General features: G+C 37.7%; 1 protein-coding gene across 1 annotated transcript in view; it reads left to right on the top strand.

The window, feature by feature from the left end:
* The first annotated feature begins 840 nt into the window (after positions 1-840).
* LOC111143492 (ferric chelate reductase 1) overlaps positions 841-25,273 on the top strand; it is a 56,766-nt gene continuing 32,333 nt past the window's right edge. Inside the window, exons 1-6 of the mRNA XM_022497293.1 lie at positions 841-875; positions 12,327-12,522; positions 13,428-13,564; positions 14,641-14,735; positions 16,043-16,190; positions 20,479-20,661. Of these exons, the coding sequence (XP_022353001.1) occupies positions 12,327-12,522; positions 13,428-13,564; positions 14,641-14,735; positions 16,043-16,190; positions 20,479-20,661 (759 nt within the window). The 5' untranslated portion in view covers positions 841-875. The remainder of the gene's footprint in view (positions 876-12,326; positions 12,523-13,427; positions 13,565-14,640; positions 14,736-16,042; positions 16,191-20,478; positions 20,662-25,273) is intronic.

Here is a 25,273-nt window from a genome sequence, read left to right as displayed (position 1 = left end):
AGATTGAACGGATGGTGTTCTTTCCTCTCTCTTCTCTCCTTTTAAAATGGTTTTAGAGAATTTAGTGGTGATTGCTAACCAAGGATCACAGGCCAGAATGTATATGACATCATTTATTTTCCAGTCTGCACGTGTGAATCATAGGCCACAGTGGAATGTTTAATATTTTCAGATACATTGTCTTTTCCTAGCCCTAAACATTTTCTTTTGCAAAAAAAATCTTGTGCAAAACAGAGATCAAAAGCTTAAAAAGAAATGAAAACCGAATTCCTGGGTTTCTGAGTAAATTTTTTTGCATGGTATCATTTACTTCCCAAGGTTTCGGTTCTATGCAGTCTGATTCTTTTGCACCTTTTGTAGTTAATGGAAATAGTTTGCTAATTACTGTTCTGCCTTAGAGTTGTCAGAAAAAACAATCAATTATTTTTTTAGTATAATTATATTTCAAATACTGCAAAAACAATATTTATATTGGTTGTCTATTTGAAGTTGAGTTTAAACAGGTGCCCAATATTTTAATTTGCTAAATTTGGCAATCCTATCCTACCTAAGCACAACTAGTTTCCTTTGTTTGTCTTTATTTAGGATATATAGAACAGATATATTATTTCCGAGTGGTTTTGTAGTTAAAAGCAAAAACACAGTTTTCTCAATGAAAAATTACTTGGTAAAGTGCTCTGATGTATAAAACAGAATACTTAATTCTCAGAAATGGAGTCCAAAAACTAGTACTGGTCTTGCAAATCAAGTTTTGCTGCTTAGCTTGGGAAACGTTGCCTTCTGGTTACTGGGTAAACTGGCTCCACCCAGCTGCTGAAAGGAGATACAAATTGTAACAAAACCGGAAGTTGGCTGGGCTGCCTTCGACTCTCAAGGTAAGAGTCTCCTTCTGTTCTCTTTAAGTCAGAGCTCTTTGCAAAGCATTTAAAAATTGAAGCCAGCTAAGGCAGCAGTAGTGAGAGCAGGCCCCTGTGATGATGGGGGCGGTGGGCGATGCAGAATGAACGTTTTAACAAAGTGTGTTCTGAAGCTTGTATTGAGCTAATGAGTTTTCACAAACCAGTTAGGTTAATAATATGTCCCATGACTTTGACTAACGAGCTTTAATCCCAAGAAAAGGGCGATTATAAGTAGAATCATGCTTGGGATCCTGAAAAGCATGGACTTTATTCATGCACGTGTGTTTCTCCTTTTTAAAAAAATTTGAAACTGTGGGAGCTCTCTTTTATAATGAAACCTAATGGCATAATTACCTGTATGCAGATTACTTGGAGCCTTGTTGGTTTTTAAAGTATGTTTTAATCTAGAAGCTTTAGCTCCCCTCACCCCTTACCCCTGGTGTGCCTTTGCAATTTCAGAAAGGCTCTGGTAAGACCTTTGCTGCCCCCTCCTTTTTTTTTTTTTTTTTTTTAAATCTTGTCAGTGCTTGCCTAGGGGCAAAGGAGATTTTTCAGTTTGTAAATGTGTTATCAGGGGTATTTCTTTACAAAGCTAAACTTTTAAGTTCAGATATATTCTTTTTCTTCTGAATTAAAGTGGAAAGATTTGAGTGCTATATAGAAGTGGAGGCTAAATTTTGGTTTATTGATTTGTTGAAAATAATGAGCTAGACATTTTAGATCATAGTTTTGTTTAAGGGGATGAGTTCTGGTAGGTTCTTTAGTAAGCCAACATGCTGACTCTTTTAGCCAAGTGTAGCTTCTGTTTCACAGCTCTCCATTAGGGTAATATCAGATTCTCTGGAAATCCCACTGTACAAGAGCTGTTTTCAGGGTTGTCTGCTAGTCAGTGTGAAAGGGGATCATCAAGCCGGCCATAAGACAAGTCACCAGCTGGGGAAAGTGTGATAATGTTTTTTATTAGCAAAACCAAAGCTTCGGGAGGTTCCGAAGAGAGAGCAGTTACAGAAGGTGGACAGAATTAGGCAAGACTCCATGGAAAGAAGACCTTATTTATTTTTTCTTTTAATTTATTTTTACTTAAATTCATTTAATATACAATGTTTTATTGGTTTCAGATAGAAGTCAGTGATTAATCAGTCTTCTGTAACACTCCAGGGCTCATTACATCACATCCCCTCCTTAATATCCATCACCCGGTTACCCCATCCCCCATCCCTCTCCCTTCCAGCAACCCTCAGTTCGTTTCCTATGAAGAAGGAGAGTTTAATGGAAAACCTGGTTTATGGTGGGCACTGTGCTAGATGTTTTGCCTTACTTAATCTTAATAAAGCACCTTGTATTGGTTGTATTTTCTCTAACAAAATGAGAAAACTAAGACCTGGTGAGTTTAAATAATTTGCCCACAGTCACTAAGGTGGTGCCGCTGGATTCCAATCCTGCTGGATTTGAACTACGTGATTTTAATGTCCATAATGTTCACTGTCCCATGGGATACAGTAGTAGATGGCATTTGAAATAAACTGTGAAAGAGGGGAGGAGGTTTTACTTACTAAAACGAAGACAAACAAAAGCCGTGAAAGTAACATAGAATGTTTGAAATAGATAAAAGAAAAAAGCTAAACAGTTTTATCCTTTCTTTACAGTCTTTATATATGCATATTTTGTGGTTATAAATTCTTTTATTATATTATAAAGCACTACATGCTTTAAAATTTTTAAATAATTTTTATATTATAAACAGTACATACTTTTCAAAAATAGGTACAATACAATGAGGATTAAAAAGAGGAAGTCCACTCCTCTTCCCCTATTGAAAACACTCTCCTGGGGGTAACCACTCTTGACAACTATTAAAAGTGTGGAGTAGAAGGTGTTTTTTTTTTTTTTTTAACTTTTCCCTTTAGCTTTTAAGTAATATTTCTTTCAGTATACTAGGTATCATTTCGTAATCTGCCTGTTTTCATTCCTCAGTGTGGCATGAGCATGTTTCCACTTAAGTACATGTAGACTCCTGTTTTAGAGTTTTTGTGAAACAAGTTGATACTTGCAGAGCACCTAAACGAATACCTAGCTCCTGTAAAGCACTCAGTAATTATTAGCTGTTATCATTGACTATTCTTTTTTTTTAATGTTTTTCCTTTTATTTATTATTTTTATTTTTATTTATTTATTTGATAGAGAAAGAGAGAGCACAAATAGGGGAGTGGCAGGCAGAGGGAGAGGGAAAAGCAGGCTTCCTGCTGAGCAAGGAGCCCCATATGGGGCTGGATCCCAGGACCTTAGCCTAAGGCAGACACTTAACCGAGTGAGCTACCCAGGTGCCCCTGTCCTTGACTATTCTATTTCATTCTTCTAAGTGAGTGAGTATACAGTATTCTAGTTTATTTTGTAACCACCCAAATTGTCTTAGATTTTTGTTATTACAAATATAATTTTTGTGTAACTGTGCAAATTTTTCTGTAGGATAAATTCCTAGAAGTGAAATTCCTAGGTCAGAGGTTATATTTTAGTTTAGTAGGATTCTGTCAAATTTCTTCCGAAATACTGTGCCAATTTACACTCTTCACTGTGTATGAGTGTGCTCATTTTTCTACATTCTTGCTTATTCTGGATATTAGCAGTCTTTTGCATTTTCCGTGAAATGACAGGGAATAAAAATTTTTTTTTTTAACACATAAAAAGCATAGTGTACAGAGATTTTTGTATCTTGTTTTTTCCCATTTACCCTAAATCTGTTTTTACGTGGATAGGAATTTGATGCATGAAATAATGGGGTCCCAGTTAGAAGGCAGAACATGGGTAGAAAGAAAGAGTGGTGCTTATTCTGGAAGTTAGTACAAATGGTATGTTGTCACTAGAGCATGGGAGAAAAAAAAAATCCTTAAAATGGGGTTGGGCTGAATAGTACAAAACATTAAATGTCTAAAGTTTTTGTCCTGAATTTAATTATTCCTGGGGGGCAGACGAAGGTTTCTGGGGAGAAGAGTGATATATGAGAATTATATTTTAGGAAAATGATCTTGTGCTGGTGTGTAGCACAGATTAGAATGGAGATAACGAAATAGAGGCCAGTTGAGAGTGTTTCATTAATTTTGGTGACAGGTGATGAAGGCTTTGTGCTTGGAGTGATGACGGAATGGAAAGTAACAGACATATGTAATAGAGTGGAAAGTAGAAGAGAGACGTGAAAAGGATAGGTAGAAGGGTGATGGAAGGATCTGCAGAACTGGTTTGGAAATTGGGGTCTAAAAGAGTGTTTGGGCTCAAGTCTTGAGAATACAGGGTTTCGAATATTGCTGACCAGTAATGTGTTGACAGGCCACCATTAGAATAGGGAAGTCAGTTGTAAGAGCTAGTCTGGAGGAAAAGATGATGAATTTCATTGCAGACAAATTAAGCTTATTGTCATCCAAACAGAAATCTGTATAGAACTGGAAATTTGAATGAAAGCATTATGGAGATGTGGGGTAGGGCAGTTGGAAGATTGGGAGATATCCTAGGGATGAAAACTGAGGCTAGGGAAGTGATGAGCTGGCAGAGAAACATAGGGGAAAGGTTAAAAGTCTTGGGAATGGATATGTTCATGTATGAGGCATAAAGAGGAACCAGACTTAATTACAATATTTTTATAATAGCTATTTCTAACATTTGACCTCAGATCTAGGTAGACTATCCTTTAACAGCCCCCAAAAGTCCATGCCCACTTTTTTCTTTCCACCTTTGGTTCTTTTATTGCTCCTGTTCAAATTGTGTACCCTCGGAGCCCCTTTTTTTCCATAATGCCTTGTTTACTTACTATGTCAACGTTAAGGGTCTCATATGAAGTTATGGATGGCTTATTGGTTAAAACCTCTGAAGTCAGATCAGAGACCATACTTTTCACCATTCATTTGCTGTGCCTCTGATAAATGTCTTAATCAGTGCCCTGGTTTACAGTGGCAACAGTTAGACCCCTCACACTTTCCTGGATTGTTTTGAGGAGTACATGCCAAATCCTTGACATGATCTCTGACATGTTGTAAGCCCTTGGTAATTGTTAGCTCTTCTTATTTTCTTCTTGTACCTCTAGATATCTACAATGAAATACAATTTTTTCCTATTCTGCCTCTGTGTGATCTTAGACCATAGTTTTTATAAACTACATGCATTTCAGTGTCTGCATAACAAAAAAGCAAACAGACCAACCAGCCTCCTCCCCACAAAACCCAAAAAAACCTTTGTTTGTTTTTTCCAAGGATTAGAGTTCATTTCTGTGAAGCACCTACTGTGATGAGTAGAATGAATTCAATAAATAGTATCATTTATTTATTTATTTATTATTTTTAAAGATTTTATTTATTTATTTGATAGAGAGAGATCACAAGTAGAGAGGCAGGCAGAGAGAGAGAAATAGGGAGGCAGTCTCCCTGCTAGCAGAGAGCCTGACCCAGGACTCAATCCCAGGACCCTGAGATCATGACCTGAGCGGAAGGCAGAGGCTTAACCCACTGAGCCACCCAGGCACCCTAAATAGTATTATTTAAATGATAGATTAATGGCATTTGCTTTTATTTCATCTATGAGTTTTGCATCTTTAGAGAAGGTGCCATTCCACTTTGTACCTAATTCTGTTTTGAGGGTTAATGAAGAGGGCTATGTGGAACGATCCAGATGAAAGCTCTCTATCATGTAATAAGGTATTTGCTTCCAGTCTTTTTTTCAGAGATGAATAAAGAAGATGGAAACATTGCTTGCTGAGGATGCTGTGATTAGGGGAATCAGGATTAGACTGTAGAGTTCCCCACTACTTTTTCTTTAGTGGTTTTCCTCTACCTTTCCTTTACTTTTTCTTGCTTTTACTTAAACTTGAAATTCTTTTTCAGAATTCTTTTCAACCATGTTAAGTTGTGAGACCTGACAGATCTCAGATTGGTGTTCAGTGTGCCAATTTTGGTGCCTCTTTGTTTTTAGAACCATTTTTGAAAATGTCATAACTCCAATTGTTAATTAAAAAAAAAATCTTTTTTTCCTCTTTGCTCCTGCTGTGTAAATGGAGTCTGAAACATTTTTATCTGAGGAAGTGGAAATACTTGACCTATTTTTCATTTTCTCTATAATTTGAGATTCCACTTTCAAAGTCAATTTTTGATGTAGAACTTTCTATGAAGATAAAGCAAATTGCTGGAAAGAAGGGGAGCACATTTTCTGAAATATTTCAGAAGGCTTGAACAAATTAAATGCAGATGAAAGAAATATCTGAAAATCTCACTTGTCTAACCACAACAGTGTTTGGAGGAAATTAGCACATACTGGTGATAAGGAACTTTAATAGTGATAATAAATAATGGCAGTTACCATTTATTGACATCTTGATGTTTTTAGGCATCAAGCTAGTTGTTTTAATGTCCATTCTCTCAGGAGCTTTAGTTCTATGACAGATCTCTACATTGCTTCTTAGACTCCTATAGTGGACTCAATGTTTTGTTCTTTGTTTTTGTGTTTGTTTTTTATTTTTTTAATTTTATTTCTTTTAAAGATTTTATTTATTTATTTGACAGAGATCACAAATAGGCAGGCAGAGAGAGAGGGGGAAGCAGGCTCCCGCTGAGCAGAGAGCCCGATGATGCAGGGCTCAATCCCAGGACCCTGAGATCATGACCTGAGCTGAAGGCAGAGGCTTTAACCCACTGAGCCACTCAGGCACCCCTTGTGTTTTTTTTTTTAAAGTAAGCTCTACGTCTAATATGGGGCTTGAACTCAGGACCCCGAGATCAAGAGTTGTTGGTTCTGTTGACTGAGCCAGCCAGGTGCCTCAAAACACTTGGTAGTTTTTTTCTAAAGTAATTTCTGTGCCCAGCGTGGGGCTCAAACTCATGACCCTGAAGTCAAGAATCCTATGCTGTACTGACTGAGTCAGCCAGGTGTCCCTCAACATTCTAAATTAGGCTTATTTAGATTTCAGCTTTGTCACAGTGTACTCCCACTCACAATGTTTATTGTGAAATTTGGATCCTTGCTGGATTTGTTTACTTTCTCCATCCTTCTCTCTGCAAGGAGGGAGCATTGGTGCGAAGTGAAGAGAGATCTTGGACATTGCTCTTAGATTGGGGTTCTAATCCTAAAAGTATATATGATTTAAGGTACATTCATTGGCCTCCTTTTTTTCCTCTCCAAAATGAAGATACTATTTGCATATTGTAAGGGTTATATTAGACGTAGTATCTTCCACGTTCTCATTAATGTTTGTTTCTTTTTCTCCATGCTATATCCTCTTTTTTCCCTCCTGTGTAATAGAAATGTAATCCTTTTCTTTATGTCTTAGAAATTTCATTGCTTTCTGTGTATCTCTTGTGCCTGGTTTTAACTATTTTGACTTAATCAGTCTCTTTATCCTTCTTATGGTGTGACCTATTTTTCTTTTTTAAAGATTTAATTTATTTATTTGACAGAGAGAGATCACAAGTAGGCAGAGAGGCAGGCAGAGAGAGAGGGGGAAGCAAGCTCCCCGCTGAGCAGAGAGCCCGATGTGGCCCAATTCCAGGACCCTGGATCATGACCAGAGCCGAAGGCAGAGGCCCAACCCACTGAGCCACCCAGGCGCCCCTTGACCTATTTTTCTAAAATTCTTTTCCACCTAACTCTGCCACTCTATTTCTACCTCTTTCCACCTCTAGCCCTAGTCCCTATAGGTTTTTGGTCACAGGCCTATTTGGTTTACCCTAGATCTTACACAAAATGCTGATGTTACAAGTGTGCTGAGTCCCAAATTAATTTCCAGTTCAGCTTGGAATTTCAATTCCATTTTCCAAGAGAAGCAATATTATAAATGGTGGTTCTCTTTCTAGGCCCAAAGCCTAAAAGCAAAGCATGTTTAACTTAGAAATTAATTGAGATATTTTAAACTTACAACAAAGGAAAAGAAAATAATGCCATTGTAATTCTAGTAATAAAATAAAATGAAAACTATATTGGGTAAGAAGTTGTGTTCTTTGAACACTGGAATGCAGTTGATGGAAATTCTGAAAGGAGTGTTTAGATGTTTCAGGGATTGCCGTGTTTTTGTTGTGATTAAAAAAATTTTTTTTCTCATGGAGAAGGTCACTGTGAGAATGCTTATTTATTAGCCATACACACGCGCACACACACACACACACACACACGTATGTGAACCTAAACAGAATATATATATTTATATATATATATATAATCTCCCATCTCCAAAATCCTCCCTGTTGCTTGGCTTATTTTTCTTCGGTTCTGAGAACTCTTCTACTGAAATTCTCAATATTCCTAATTTAGAGCTTGATTCAAGGCTGAAACTTAATGGTCTGTATATGCTCTAAAGTAGCATTTTTCAAACTGCAGGTTAAGACCCATTGATAGGTTGTACAATAATGATTCAGTAGGATAGATAAAATCAACATTAAAAAAAAAACAAAGTAAGGAATAGAAAATGTAGGAATTTATCCCAAGTGGTAAAGGTAAATAATGTCTCTTGAAATGTTTGTTGGGTCATAATGTAAAAATATTTCTTATTTTTCTTACCCAAGTATGTTAAAAAATTAAATAAATTCACTGCATATAGCAAAACAAAAACAAAAACCCAAAAAACAAACCTCAAACCAACCTTTTCTAAATTATTTAAATATTTTATAGTGAACCCTTCTGGTTAAGTTTTTGTTTTTTGTTTAGTTTTGTTTTTTGTTTTTAAACAACTCATTCCCCATAATTAAGAAAACCTTGTTACCTCATAGCTGTGCTTTGATTAAGACTCTCACTGTGTGGGCGCCTGGGTGGCTTAGTGGGTTAATGCCTCTGCCTTCGGCTCAGGTCATGATCCCAGGGTCTTGGGATCGAGTCCGGCCTTGGGTTCTCTGCTCAGCAGGGAGCCTGCTTCTCTGTCTCTCTCTCTCTGCCTGCCTCTCTGCCTACTTGTGATCTCTACCTGTCAAATAAATAAATGAAATCTTAAAAAAAAAAAAGACTCTCACTGTGTGCTTATACTCATATCTTGTTAATGTAGATTGGGTGTTACTGGGCTGAGTCCCTGCAATTTTTGTGTGCATGTTAACTTTTGAACTTTTTGATGTGTTAATTTAAAATGAATGACTAACAATGAGAGCTAGAGCTTGATTGCAGTATAACTAGACTTGATTAGTTATTTGCTAGCTTCATCATCTGACATGTTTTTAAAAGATGTACTTTCCTCCATTTCTTCTTTTTCTCAAATGTTCTTGGATTGACACAATAAAAAGATATTAAATTACTAATTAAAAAAAATTCTTAACAGACTCCTTATTCTAATGAATTTCTTAACCTAAATGTTTTCCAATTGGATTTTCTTATTTTATCTGAATTTTATCTTTGCTTTAATTAAATATACTGTCTTGATTCATATCACTTGCCTCTGTGGTCCACAATCACAATACTAATTAAATATTCATGCAAGTGCCAGAATTTGGTATTTAAATAAAAAAGAGTACATTTGTTTTGAAGTTTTATCTTTGTGTGGGATGTGCGTAGAACGTGGTATAAGCAGTTACCATCCTTTTTACTAAATGCCTGTTTTTCTGGCAGGAGGGAAAACTATGGAAATACCAGGTTTGGGAATGTTTCAGTTAGAGAATCAGAATAGATTCTCTTTTAATTTTTTAAACTAATCAGTCTATCTTTGTCCTGGGATGACAAAATGCAAATTATGATACTTTTATTTTCTATATTGTACCCACCATCGAATCCACCGTCGAATGTGAATATAAAAAGTTTAAAGAATCATACAAAATTGGTGTGAGTTTTTCAATGCTTGAAGACCTCATAAATGAATATAATACAGTTCATTATCCACATTACATAATTTTAACTTAAATGTCTCATGAATAACTCCTTATTCTATTTCATAACTGTGAAGTCAGTTGGCATAGGTTGGCTAATGAAAGTATTTGAAAAAAGGCTATTTCTTAAATCATTAACTGGAAAATCATCAGGAACCATTGTAATGCAAATAGAGCCTCGCCCTAAAGGGTCAGCATCTAACCAAGGACAGAGAAATTGCTGGTTTACTTCCCTCCCTCACCTTGTTTGTTACATTTTCCTAATGATTGACAGGTGGTGGGCCTTGGTCACTCCCCTTTCCCGGTTTACACTTCTTGCTTTCATCATTGCTGATGTCCTTTCCTACTTGGCTCTCTTTCTTTTTTTCCTTTTTTTTTTTTTTTTTAATTTTAAAATTTTTATTATTTATTTTTTAAAATGTGTTACTTATTTGAGAGAAAGTGAGACTGAGAGAGATCACAGAGAGAGAGGGAGAGGGAGAAGCGACTCCCTACAGAGCAGAGAGGCCGGGCTCCATCCCAGGACCCTGAGATCAAGACCTGAGCCAAAAGCAGACCCTTAACCGACTGAACCATCCAAGCACCTCCCACCCTTGACTTTCTTAAAATCATAATGTTAGGCATGAAGATGATCCTGAATTTATTCTGGCTCATCTATTATATTTCACAAATGAAGACGCTGAGACAGAGATTAAGTAACTGGATTGACGTCATTCAGCTACACAGTGCATAGCAGAGACTGGAAATCATGTCTTTTTTTTTTTTTTTTTTAAAGATTTTTATTTTTTTGACAGACAGAGATCACAAGTAGGCAGAGAGGCAGGCAGAGAGAGAGGAGGAAGCAGGCTCCCCGCTGAGCAGAGAGCCCGATGCGGGGCTCGATCCCAGGACTCTGAGATCAAGACCTGAGCTGAAGGCAGCGGCCTAACCCACTGAGCCACCCAGGCGCCCCTGGAAATCATGTCTTGTTTCTGCTTTCACCGGACAGGAAGTCAGTGCCAAGGAAATATTTGCTAAACTGGGCTGACTTTTCCCCTATACCATCCTTTAGTCGAGTGGCGCATTACTGCATTTAATCTTGATGCTAATTTGGCTAAGTTCACTTGGTTAAAACTGTAACCTTGATTCTCTCCAGCAGATCTTGCCTGGTCCTCAAAGCAGGTCTGCCCCTGACAAAAGCACACGAAAGCCATCTTTGAATAGAAAAATTCTCGTACTGCTCCACTCTTTAGTACCCCTTTTCTTTTTTCTCCCAGTTTCATTGAGAAATGATATAGATTACTATATATGTTTAAGACAGTTAATTCCGAAATATTGTTTCCTATAGTAATTAACCATTTCCAAATTTACCTTTTTCATATGACTCTAGAGAAATTTTGTGCTTCTCTTATGTTATACTTTTTTTTTTTTCAGATGCTCTTGATTTGTTTATTGTTCTTTTTGCTCATCCTTAAATGGGAAAAACTCTACCTAGATTTGATGTTTGAGAAAAGATAGGAGTATTTGGTACCATTGGACCCTATGCTCTCCTCTTGATAGCAACTGGTGGAAAGTGCAGGGCTGGTTGAAATATGTAGTCCCCACCATAATTTCTGTTGTCCAGCTGGAATTCCTGTAGTTTAGTGCTGGTTCAGTATGGGGTTTGTAATTTACGTGATGAGGAAAGAGTAATTTACTCTAGTGATTATAAGGGTGCTTTTATTTTGTCCCTTTCCATCTCTGTGGAGGAGAATGAGCTGCTTCTTGGATTCTGCCCATTTGTAGCCTCTCCACAGTTGATTTTCTTTACTGCTATGTAACATGTCCCTGCCATCTTTCTCTAGCCTTGTTAAATGCAGTGATTAGCAGGTTCTGAATATACGAGCCAAGTGAAGTGATTGCTGTAGGCCACAAGAGGGTGGGACTGACATAAAATAGCTGGTTTTCTGTTTAGGTAGATGTAAGAGGTGGAGAAGAATATTGCTTGGACTGACCATTGTGTTTCTTAATTCAGAAGTACCTAGGCTGTGGGTAATAGAAATATTGTTTCTTGCAATTGGTTCTCTGTTATCCTCAGTTTTCAGTATAGCAAATTAAATCATCCACCCTGTCATGATTAATTTAATGGGAAATTGGGAGAAGTCATATCAGAGACCTATTTAGGTGACGGTATTTAAATCTGAAGAAACATTTCTTACTTATTCTTCAAGCTTCCTAGGATAAAGTAGGATAGAACCTTTTGCTTTTAGTAGACTGGTTTATTATTACAAATCATGCTAACCAAAGCTAACATTAATTATCTTTGTCAAACTTTGGGTTGTGTCTTTATTTTATTTCTTTGTATCTTCATTTTATTAAATCAACTTGAGAGGAGGGTATTAGTTTCCTAATTTTTTAGGTAAGCAAGTGGAGGCATAAACGTGATTTGGTTAAGGTCTCATAATTGGTCATTGGTAGAGCCGAGATGCAAATCCAGGTCAAACTTCATATATCATTCTTTTTATTACATATTTCTGAAAATATGGTTAGCTGTCTGTTGAAAGCAAGCAGCCATCTAGAATTACTATTCTGTGGTATGAAAGCTTTATATTTTAATTATGTATGAAAATAATGTGCTTTTAATCTTCTTTTTGAGATGGCAGTTCTTGAATTTACCCTTGGAACCTTCATACTTGTGCTGCTCATTAGTTCTGTGGCTAATTATCCCACTGGAGAAGTAGGAAAGTCATGCCATAGAATGGTTCCTGAACATGGCCACACAGCACGCCCCGATCCTGTTCACAACATTTCAGTGAGTCAAGTGACATTCAGACCAGGAGATCAGATTGAAGGTAATGTGCTGGGATGAACTATTTGCGTTTTGAGTTTCACTCTTTTCCTGTACATCAAATCTGTATTACTGAGGGATTTATACAGTTTCATTTAAATCCGTTCACCTGTTCTCTATAAGATACCACTGTGTCATACTTTCTATAATATGCCACTGTCTCATACTCATTTTGCGTTTAACTACTACTGATGACTATATTACGTAAGTGGTATATCTCCTCCCCAGTCAGAGAAGGTTTTAAGTATGTTTTTATCATTAGTTAATAGATCTTTTTTAACAGTGCTATTAACTCAGAAGAAGAGGAAAATAAATTTTCTTTTATCTGGTTTAAGGTGTATTAAACCCTTATTCTTCTTGGTACAGTGTAAACTCTTGTGTTTTTCTAATTATTCTGGTGAAATGTAGGCTGACTGTTAAAGGTGTGTCTATCGCAGTGTTTTACAAACTATTTTCTGCAATTCTAGAAATGCAAAATATTAACAAACTCTGACAAAAAGAGTGTATGGAAAAATAAGTTTGGAACCCTCTATGTGTTATATATCATGTACTTTGGAGAGTTTTATCTCACACATAGGATGTGAAAGGCTTTGCAAGTTTTCAGTAAAGAGACAAGTATTTACTTTCAGTCAGCATTTTTCAAACCAGTTTAGCCCCGTGGACCGCTCCCCGACTGTCACCTACCACCCCTCCCCCCGCCTTTAGAATGGCTATTGACATCTCACGGAGTGAATGTACAGTGGAACACAGTTTAGAACTTCTTCGTCTGTAGGATAGTTTCTACCATTTTCTCACCTGGTGCAGTTTTGTATATGTACGCCAGATTCAAACTGTGAGTGCCTCCTCTGAACAGTTTCCTTGTGGATATGTTGCTAAGACTCTTGAACTATCTTTTCATTTGTTTCTCAGTTACCTTGTCAGGACAACCATTTAGAGGCTTTCTCTTAGAAGCACGGGCTGCTGAGGATTTGAGTGGCCCTCCTATTGGCTCCTTCACATTGATTGACAGTCAAGTGTCACAGCTTCTGACCTGTGAAGATGTACAGGTTTGTGTTATGTTTGAAATCTGTCAGTTTCCCGAGGTTCTTTTCACTACAGGGTGGTGGTTGTAAGACACACAATGACATTACCCATGTGTTGAAGACATCTAAACAGATTCACACTGATCAAGCTGTCTCTCTCATTTTCCTATCTGCAATATATTTTTACACATCAGCATCCTAGAAAAGGCATTAGCTTGAAGAGTTTTGATATTTTATGTAGTATTGACTCTTACTATATTGGTTATAAAGGGTGTTAGTATTGAAGATAGGATTCTAGAGTGGAACAGAGGTCTAATTTTTGTCATTCATTCCTTCATTTAATAAGCATTTATTATGCCAGGAACTGTCCTGTGCAAAGAGATATGGTGATGAGCAAGACTTATTCTTATTCTTTGAAGAGCTCAGAGCATTACACATGGGGAGAACATACAAACATAGGATGCTTGATACAAAAGTAGAACATAAGGATATAGGACAGATACACAAGGAGAACACATAAGTAGATTTAGATTAGAAATACACAGGATGGGTAGAAAGCGAGGCAGGGAAAGTCACACACAGGCTGCAGGAAATTGAGAGAGAGCTCCTTGGGAGGAGGTAGTCTCCACATCTAGCCTCAAAGAATGAGTAGGAATTTTCCAGGTGAATGAAAGTGGGAAATGAGATTGTTCAAGGGAAAGGTATCCCTAAAATATAATATATGTATGTGGAGGCAGGAATTTTTTCCATTGATGACTTTTCTGCATTTTCTTTGTATCAATTAATGGAAGGAATATAAATTTATAGTATAAATGAAATAAGGAGTAGGCGCTATATAACATAAGTATACCCAGTGTTCATAACTCTCTGCAGTTCTTAAATTTCCATTGACTCTAGTTTATTCACAGAGCTGGCTGCCAATCTGGTGTCCATTAGCTGACATGTATTTGTTGAGTTCCTGAGTCCCTCTTCTGAATGAAACTTTCTTTACCAGGGTGTCAGCATCACACAGTGATAGATTACTTTGCAAAATGATAGTAGTTCCAGCCATGCTCAAATATTGAGCGACTGAATGGTCGTTCTTTTCTATTTTACTTCAGGGATATGCTGTGAGTCACACAAGTTCATCCAAGAAAACAAAAATTAAAGTCTACTGGAATGCTCCAAGCAATGCTCCGAATCACGTAAAGTTTCTGTGAGTAGGAGGGCTTACAAATGTGCAACTAGTAAAATTGAAACAGTAAGGGTCTGTATCATTTTTGATACCTTTTGGACATTTACCTGTACAGGAGAGGTTTGCTGTAGTAATGACACCACCTTAACAAGACAAGTAGTCTTACTTTTTTGCTTGTTTTTTTTTCCATCTAGCATAGGATGTGGCACCTAATAGACACTTAATAGACATTTGTTGAATGAGTGAAGTTTCATTTCAATGCCTTCACACTAAGAGGCATCAATTACTACTTGAGTCTACGTATAGTGTACAGACTATTACATTTTTTTGATTTTCTCTTGTCTTAATATGAGAATATGAAAAAAAAAATCCTGAAGTTCGGGTGACTTTTTTTGTAGTGTTACAACTTGCAGATTAGATTGTCAAAAAAGTAAGATGGTGCATACCCGCAGAATAATGAAATTCAGTAGAATTAGAAGTCCTTCCTCCTTCTATCTGCAAGGGTAAGTGGAATGTCATAAAGCAGTGTAATGATTCCTTAGTGGTGTTAGAGACATATATTTTAAGGAGAATTACTCTCCTGGCATGTCTCTGTTTTTTTGTTCTACTTGGTACACAGGTCCCAGCACACAGTAACACAGCTTTGCACCTGTCTGTTGTGTGGAATGTGGAAAGGGACTGTGACTCCAGTAAGAGCTGATGGTCACTTACGTAGCATTCTCCCTGTAGCTCCCTGCTACACCTGCTCTGTGGAATAATTTGAATAGTGCACTCTGAAATAGGTAGTTACAGTAGTATGTTCTTTATGTGTCAGGGAGTTGAAATCTGTGCAGTTTAGTTCTTAGATCTGCATTCAGGACTGCTGTGAGTATGTCCAAAGAACAGACAAGGAAGAGAGGAGAAGAGAAGAAAAGAAAGCTCGAGAGCGAGCAAGAGAACAAGGGCAGTAAAAGTTCACTTAGTGATAAGGTGGAAGAGTCATAGAGTTTCGCACAAAACTAGTAGTACTATTAGGTAGTATTAGGGTGTCTCTACTTTTTTTTTTTTAAATTTTTATTTATTTATTTGACAGAGAGATCACAGGTAGGCAGAGAGAGAGGAGGAAGCAGGCTCCCTGCTGAGCAGAGAGCCTGATGCGGGGCTTGATCCCAGGACCCTGAGATCATGACCTGAGCCAAAGGCAGAGGCTTTAACCCACTGAGCCACCCAGGCACCCCTGGGTGTCCCTACTTTATTCCTTTTTTTTCCCCTATTTTTTTTTTTTTTTTTACAATTTGATTCTGATGGGCCACAATCAGGGTTCTGTTTGATCTCATTTGTACTTTCAGAGTCACAGTTGTTGAGAAGTATAAAATCTACTGGGTGAAGATTCCTGGTCCTGTAATTTCACAACCAAATGCACTGCCTTTTACCACACCCGAAGCTACAGTAGCCCCTTTGTCGACATTACCTCCGGTCTCCCATCTAACCAAATCAGTAAGTGACATTTTTATGGTTTCAACAAATGCAGTCTGTAATAATGGTGTTGTTAGGGACTGTGGTTCTAGGTTGGTGAAGCGTATAGAGAAGTAGCTGTACTGGGTTGTGGTAGCAAGTTTTTGGGACTTCTGCAGGAAATCTGCAGGAAATCTTCATGGCAACTTTATGACTTGGAGGTCAGAATAAAGACAGTGTAAGTCCCTGCATGTTCGAGGTGTGGATCTGATATCACTCAGAGTCTATACTGCCAAATAGCAAATGTGGAGAGGAAGATTAAAGCTTGGGCTAAATTTAGACAGAATTTGGAGGAGAATCTTGAAATAGTGATGTAACTCTTAGATCTGATTTCATGAAGGCCAGTGAGTACTGGGGGATTCTCTGTGCTGAGCTACAGAAACTCTTCACAAACCCATCAGGCAAAATTCCATTCAGGCCCCCTGGTTCAGAAGAATGATGACTGAAGAAAAAATATTTGGTAAAGGATAATGCATATGGGAAACATTAGGAAAGTTTCACTGAAAGAAATTCTGATGTTAGACTTACTAATTCAGAAGTCCGTTAAATGAAAAATGTCTTACAGCAGGTGATTACAGTTGAAAAAACAAACTTGGGTCTGATTCCCAACTTGTCTACTTTATGTGTGACTTTGGACAAGCTATTTAATTCTCAAGAGCTCAGTTTCTTTACCTAAGAAATGAGAAATCATAATATCTAGCTCTTAGTATCATTATGAGAATTAAACAAAGTAATGAATGTAAGATTTCTAATGGCTTTGCACTTAATAGAAATTCTGTAAATATTAGTTCCTTTTTTCTTTTCCTTCTCTTTTTTAAAAATCTTTTTATACCTCTTTGTTCTTGTAGGGAAGACTAAGTAAAGCACTTTGTGCTCCTGTGTAATGTCTCACTTTGTTTCCCTTCTACATTTTGCAGTATATGATGATTTTATTTGACTACATTATTATGAATTTTACACTTTTGACCATACAATTAGATCTTTTATTTGCACTAGTTCTGTTTATTTAGCCCTTTTTTAAAAGATTTTATTTTTACGTAATCTCCACACCCAATGTGGGTATTGAATTTACAACCCTGAGACCAAGAGTTGCACTGCACACTCCACTGACGGAACCAGCCAGGCACCCCTTCGTTTACTTAATCTTAATGTTTAGTTTCAAAGCTGCTTTAGGGGAGTAAATGGCCATTTTGGACCTGAGCTTCCTGGTAGGAATCTACTGATAGAATTATCTTTCCATATATTCACATAAAAGACATTTGTTCTTGGAGCCTTTATGGTATCTCTGCACCAGGTTTGTAATCCTGATTTTAGATAGGTTTATTCAGAGTCACGAGATTATAGCATTTGTAGAGCTAGAAGAGACCTCAGGGTTCAGTGTCTGTTGTGTAGTTGAAGGATGCAAGAGAGACAGACAGTAAGTTCTTTAGCAAATGTGATGGATTAAAGGGAAGAGCAGTGATCAAAATCCAAGTTTGGTAGTGGCTTGCTCTTTCCACTCTGTGACTTTTCTATAAGTTCCTGTGAAATAATAAGAAATATATATATTGGTCTCTGCTGTGTTTCCTGCTAATATTTGGCCATTGACCCCAGTACCTGATACAGAGCTCCTAAATCTCTTGTAATTTGCTGAGTGATAGGGATACCTTTTGTTCTAATGAGGTAACTCTGGGTGGGCTCCTGGGTGGGGGCAGGTCTCCAGAAAGACCAGCCCATGCCTTTCTACCCCACTCCTTGTTTTCCAGAGTTGAGAGGGGGGGCTTAAAATTGAGTCAACAATCCATCATGCCTCCATGATGAAGCCTGTATAAAAATCCCAAAATTATGGGGTTCAGAGAGCTCCCAGGCTGCTGAACACATGGAAGTGCTGTAAGGGTGGTGCCTTAGAGAGGCTGTGGAAGCTCCATGCCCCTTCCCACATTCCTTGCTCTGTGTGCCTCTTCCATCTGACTGTTCCTGGGGTTGCATCCTGTAATAATATACTTGATGCACCTGGGTGACTCACTTGGTTAAGCGTCAGACCCTTGATTCTGGCGCAGGTCATGATCTCAGGGTTGTGAGATCCAGCCCCACATGGGCTCCGTACTCAGCAAGCGGCCTGCTTGAGATTCTCCCTCTCCCTCAGCCCCTTTCCCTGCTTATGTGTGCTCTGTCTCTCTTTCACTCTGTTTCTAAATAAATAAATAAATAAATAAATAAATAAAATCCTAAAAAAGAAATATCACACTGGTAATCTAGTGGGAAAGCCGTGTTCCTGAGTTCTGTGAGCTATCCTAGTACATTATCAGACTCGAGGAGAGGGTCATGGGAACCTCCAGTCCTCTCCAGTGGGAACCTGGAACTTGTGATTGGCCTCTGAAGTGAGCAATCTTCCGGGACTGAGCCCCCAACTTGTAGGATTGAACACTAACTTCAGGTAGATTGTGTCAGAATGGAATTGCAATGTGGGACATGCGATTGGTGTCCACAGAGGATTGCAGAATTGGTTAATGTGGGAAAACCTGCCACACATTTGGTGGCCAGAAGTACTGGTAGAGTAGAAAAAATGAGAAGTTTTTTGATACAGTTCCCATTAGATCTAGTTACACAGTGTTTAACCCATGGAATGGACGAAGATATTCGCAAATGACACTATAGACAAAGGGCTGATATCCAAGATCTATAAAGAACTCTTCAAATTCAACACCTAAAAAACCAGATAATCACGTCAAAAAAGGGCAGAAGACATGAACAAACAGTGCTCCAAAGAAGATATAACAAATGGCTAACAGACACATGAAAAAATGTTCATCATCATTAGCCATCAGGGAAAATAAAATCAAAATCTCATTGACATACCACCTTATACCAGTTAGAATGGCCTAAATAAACAAGACAGTAAACAACATGTGTTGGAGAGGATGTGGAGAAAGGGGAACCCTTTTACACTATTGGTGGGAATGCAAGTTGGTGCAGCCACTTTGGAAAACAGTGTGGAGATTCCTTAAGAAATTAAAATTAGAGCTTCCTTATGACCCTGCAATTGCACTGCTGGGTATTTATCCCAAAGACACAGACGTAGTGAAAAGAAGGGCCATCTGTACCCCAGTGTTCATAGCAGCAATGGCCACAGTCGTCAAACTGTGGAAAGAGCTAAACTAAGATGCCCTTCAACAGATGAATGGGTAAAGAAGATATGGTCCATATACACAGTGAAGTATTATGACTCCATTAGAAAGGATGAATATCCAACTTTTATATCAACTGGATGGGACTGAAGGAGATTTTGCTGAGTGAGATAAGTCAAGCAGAGAAAGTTAATTATCATATGCTTTCACTTATTTGTATGTAATGTCCTCCATTATGAGAAGGAAAGGAAAAGTGAATTGGGGTAAATCAGAGGGGGAGATGAACCATGAGAAACTATGGACTCTGAGAAACAAACTGAGGGTTTTGGAATGGAGGGGAGATGTGTTGGCTTGGTGATGGGTATTAAGGAGGTCATGTATCGTATAGTGCACTGGGTGTGGTCCATAAACTGAATCTTGGAACACTGAAAAAATAAAAGAAAAAAAAAATCTGAAATACACCCTCACAGCGCCTTCTCACAAGATGACTGCACATTTGCTCTGTCAGATTGTAGAGCTGACATTTTTTGATAATATTTCTCTTTTTTGCTCTAACAAGGAGCTCTGAATTAAGTCACTGTAGGTTGTTCATGCTTCTTCTCCACTTAATTGTTACTACTATTATTTGGAGTGGTGGTATATATAGGAGTAACCATTTTTTCTAATATTATTTTAATATCCAATTTGAACCTGAATTCTAGAAGCAGAGTCCAGGATCTAAATATAAAAACTTGCTAAGAGTTTGTCTGTTTGCTTTTTAGAAGTGCATTCTAAAAACTCAAGGATCCACTTTAGGCAAGAGTCAGTGTGAACATAAATATTCTTTAAGATGTTTTTCAAAACTTGCTAAAAACTTTGCTCCAGAACTTAATTAATGTGAAATATTCTGTGTATTAAAGTCCTTTTAATACCCATCACATTATAGTCCAACTAATGTTGTGCCTTCCAGATTTTAATTAAAATTAATTAAGTTTAAAAGTTCACAACCTAACTACTGCTCTGATCATTTCTAATTTGGGTTGTGTCTTTTGTCTCCTACTTTGAATCTCTGTTATGAAAAGATACTTTGTGAAAATTTGTGCTTCAAGTAGTGGCTCTTTTATCATGGTGAAATGAACTGCCTTGTGGGTAATTAAGACTTTTTCTCCCTGTCATTTTTCTAGTTCAGTGCTTCAGATTGTGGGAACAAGAAGTTCTGTGTTAGGAGTCCTGTGAACTGTGACCCAGAGAAGGAGCACGCCTGTTTCTTCTTGTCCTTCACACGAGATGACCAATCAGTGGTGGTTGAAATGAGTGGGCCCAGTAAAGGCTATTTATCCTTTGCGTTTTCTCATGACAGATGGATGGTTTGTATCCCTTACTTATGTAAGTGATAATGAAAGAAGGAGGCTAATCAACGGCGGTGGACTTGTTTGTTCCATGGTCAAATGATCATACTTAAAATGGGGAGGAGGAGGGGGAGGGTAAGACACACTAACTTAGAGGAGATGCTGACTTAAACACTTTTTTAGGTATATCGTGTTTGTAACAGTTGTGCAATTATATAGCTCTAAGAACAGGCCATCCTACGGAGAGTTCAGAAAATTGCTCTATAGCCAGTGGACTTGCCCCTCTATCTTTCTGTCTGTCTCTGTCTGTCTCTGTGATAAAAGCAGGAAGTGCAGTTAAGAAAAGTTGCTCTGCATAAAAGTCTTACGTTATTTGTGATGCTTTTCCAACACTCGTCGTTTTCTCCAATGGCCAGCAACCACAGCGTGAGTTGCTGCCTCAGTGTCCCCATTTTGGTAGTTATTGGTACATATCCCAGAGAATGACACCTGGTGTGTCCAGGCATAAATACACTCTTCACCGGAGGCTCCATTGTCAGATCTAGGGAAGGCAGCATTTGTGGTTTTGTTTTTTTGTTTTTTTTTTTAAAGATTTTATTCATTTATTTGACAGACAGAGATCACAAGGCAGAGAGGCAGGCAGAGAGAGAGGAGGAAGCAGGCTCCCTGCTGAGCAGAGAGCCCGATGCGGGGCTCGCTCTCAGGATGCTGGGATCTTGACCTGAGCCAAAGGCAGAGGCTTTAACCCACTGAGCCACCCAGGCTCCCGAGCAGCATTTGTTTTGAGCTGATTCTCGCTCTTCCCTGGTAGTGCTGGATGGGTGGAATAGTTCTGTAGATGGCAGCCTTGTGCCACGGTGTGGAAGAGCAGAGTGCTACTGAGGCATCCTGATCTCCCCGAGGGAAGGCCGGAAAGTGTGGGCCAGGACACGTGCGAGTCCTGTTCAAAGCAGAGTTGGCAGGAGGTCGGGGATGACTACAAATGGAGAAAGCCTTTTACTTCCACGTTAGCAAAGTCAACAGGGTCTTTCCTGTCAGGTTTTAAACTTAACATCACTTCTTTAGGGAATTCTATTTCAAAAAAAGAAAGGAATGCTGAGATTCTGTACTAGAAGAACTAATGATTTCCCTAAAAGTGTACTCTGATCATATTGGTCCTTGTAGGCTGCTTGGAAGTTTTGCAGGAAGCCAGGGGTAAAAAATTACGCCAAGGTATTTTACTATATGTGTCTGCATATGACCTAGATGTTTTACTATACAGTCCTCGAATGCTTCCATTATTCTCTTTCATTAGGCAAAATGTATACCTTAAACTTAGGAGAGATAAGATATGTCATATGCTTTTATTTTTTATTATTTTTTTAGACGGGGGAGGGACAATAGGATAGGGAAAGAGAGAATCTTAAGTAGCTCCATGCCCAGTGCAGAGCCGGATGCGAGGCTCTATCTCATGATCCCGAGATCATGACTGAGCTGAAATCAAGAGTCGGGTGCTTAAACGTCTGAGCCACCCACGTGCCCCAGATATATCATATGCTTTTAAAAATAACATATAAGAAATTAAAACTCTTTCTTTTTTAAAGTTGTTTGTTGGGGGGGCGCCTGCGTGGCTCAGTGGGTTAAGCCTCTGCCTTCAGCTTAGGTCATGATCTCAGGGTCCTGGGATTGAGCCCTGTGTTGGGCTTTCTGCTCGGTGGGAAGCCTGCTTCCCCCTCTCTCTGCCTGCCCCTCTGCCTACTTGTGACCTCTCTCTCCGTCAAACAAAAAAACTTGTTTGTTGGGAAGTTTTATACTTGATTGAATGATGTTGCAATAGTTCCAAAACATTTTCCCCATTTCCCTGTGTAACTGTCATCAGATCTATAGCATATTCTTTTTTTTTTTTTTTTAAGATTTTATTTATTTATTTGACAGACAGAGATTACAAGTAGAGAGGGGTGGGTGGGGAGCAGGCTTACTGCTGAGCAGAGAGCCCAATGCGGGGCTCAATCCCATGACCATGAGATTATGACCTGAGCTGAAGGCAGAGGCTTTAACCCACTGAGCCACTCAGGCAACCCAAGCTATAGCATATTCTTTTGGATATTTGCAGTTCTGGCCAAAATGAACCCAGGTTTGGTGCCTAAGGTAGATGATGAGACTGGATTAAAAATAAAATGGAACTACACAGCAATAAGAAAAGAAGGTAGTAGTGCTTGTTGTGTGAATGGGATGGAACTGGTTATGGTGGAAATTCTGAAGATGGGCCCCCCAAGGGTTGATTAACAATGGTGGTCTTGTTGGAATTAGTGTCTAGCTTCATCTCTAACACACAGTGCTCATTTAGATATGTGCTCCAGTCCCTTAATTAAAAAATAGTCACTTTAGACCCAAACTTTATGCAGTAGTATATTCATATTTTTCTTTCTCTGGTCACATAAAATCTGTCAGTGAGAGGAAAAGACACTACTGCTCCCCTGGGCGTGGTGATGAGGAGCCCATAAGTAAACCAGTTGTTTCTTTTCTAAGTTGTAGGCATAGATGGCACAAAAGCATTTGTCTTTAATTCAAGATATATTTATCTTACTTAGAAATCTTATGTTTCTAGTATAGTACTCATCAAAAAATGTTTATAAAAAAGACTTAATTATGCAGGTGCCGTTGATTTACAGAGCAATCTTACTTAATGATTAAAGTCATCTGTACACCTGTTTGCCTAAATTGAGCGAAATAAATCATCCTCAGAAAATATTTTTAAAGTGGTTATTTCTATTTTTGGCTATTTAGAAAATTTTAGGTTATTTTTATGATCTGCTGTTTCTTTTCAGTACCTAATATAAATTTAAATACTGAAGATATCTGATGCTATGAATATTAGCTAAATGTTACCTTTTTCAGTTTTACTTATAAATTAATGATAACAATTGTTTTGGTATTAGGCTTTGCCATTAAAATTGATGAAGAGTATAATTTTCCATATTTTTGCTAACAATGACTTGATAATGTCTGAATTTTAACTACATTTCAAAGCACATACATATTCCCTATCTCAGATACTTTATTAAATGATATAAAGTACATCAATAATACTATATGTTCTTGATATATTTTTTCCCAAACTATTTGAAAGTTGAGTTATAGATATATCGTGACATTTTATCTTTAGAATTTTTAGCAAGTATCTCCTAAGAAAAAGGATGTGCTCCTGTAATTACCATATCTTGATCACATTGAGAAAACTTTAAAAATGATATAATAATTATATGCAATATAGTCTATATTCCAAATACCTCAGTTGTCCCCATGCAGTCCTTTATAGCTATTTAAAAAAAAAATTTCTGACCCAAGATCCAATATATAATACTATATATTAGCTTCTTTTGCCTTCCTTCTCCTGTCCAGTGTCATCTTGCTCTGTACATAATTTCTTAACGTTCAGTTCTAGAATGTTCCCAGTTCTGGCCTCTATTGTACTTCAGATTGGAATTTCCAGTGGCCAGCTGTCCTGATGAATGTTCCTGGGTGACACTAACCATCATCTGTAAAACTGAACTTAATATATTCCCTCCTCATGTTTCTTGTGTCCCCCATTCTTGGTGATCAAAAATAGTAGTAAAAAAGCAGTTACCATTATTGATTCCTTGCTTCTTTTCAGATACTGTTCTGGGCAATTTATAGACTCTCATTCATTGCTGTCACCATCTTCTTTGGTGTTCAGGGAATTTGGTTGTGACTTAGATTCTTCCCTTTTATTCGCAGCTATAAAGCTGTTTTTTTAAAATAAATTCTGACCCAAGAGCCAGTCATTTATCACTCAATACCTTTAATTGTTACATCTCTTTGATCTGTCATCCTGCCTATTTTCTAGATATTTTTTAGTCTAATTCTGTAGAATGTCCCACAGTTTTTATAGTAGATTCAGGTTCAGATTTTTGGCACAAATACTACCTAAGGGGTTTGTTTCTATCTCAGTGCATCATATCAAGAGGTGTGTAATGTCAGATTATCCCATTATTGGTGATTCTATGTTTCATCACTTGTATCTGTCAGATATTTCCATTGTGAAGGCATATTTTCTCTTTTTAATTAGTAAGTCATCTGTGAGGTGATACTTTGATGGTGAATATTCTGTTCCTCAATAACATTTTACCAAATTATTTTAGCATCTATTGCTGTTCCTTTCCTGAAACAATTTTTACATTTGTGGTTGCAAAATGGTGATTTTCTAATTTATTTATTAGCTGGCATTCTTCTAAAAAGAAGAGCATTCTTGGCATCTGCCCTTCACTTTTGGTGAAACACTATGGACTGATGAATTCCTTTGGTCTGTTGTGTTACAGTTTATCATCATCATTCTTCTTTTAGATGCTCGTATTGACCCAAATGTGGCTCCTTCAAGCTGGTTTTTTTTTTTTTTTTTTTTTTTCCCCTTTTGTGTTTCTTTATTTTTTTTTTTTTTTTTTTTTTTTTTAATGCCCTTTGATGTGTCTCCATTAGTTTTTTGGTATGGGTTTGTTTTCTGGTGTAACAAAATGTCTATTCATCTTATGCTGTTAGGCATTTTCATTTCTCAAAGGAGGTCTGTTCCCTGTTATAGGAATAATGTTTAGAAGTCAAGATTTGGGTGCTAGTGTGTTGCTTTTAACCTTCC

This window comes from Enhydra lutris, unplaced genomic scaffold (assembly GCF_002288905.1).
Source record: "Enhydra lutris kenyoni isolate GAN:26980312 unplaced genomic scaffold, ASM228890v2 scaffoldscaffold9, whole genome shotgun sequence".
Lineage (NCBI taxonomy): Eukaryota > Metazoa > Chordata > Mammalia > Carnivora > Mustelidae > Enhydra > Enhydra lutris.
This window is presented reverse-complemented; position numbering and strand designations above follow the sequence as displayed.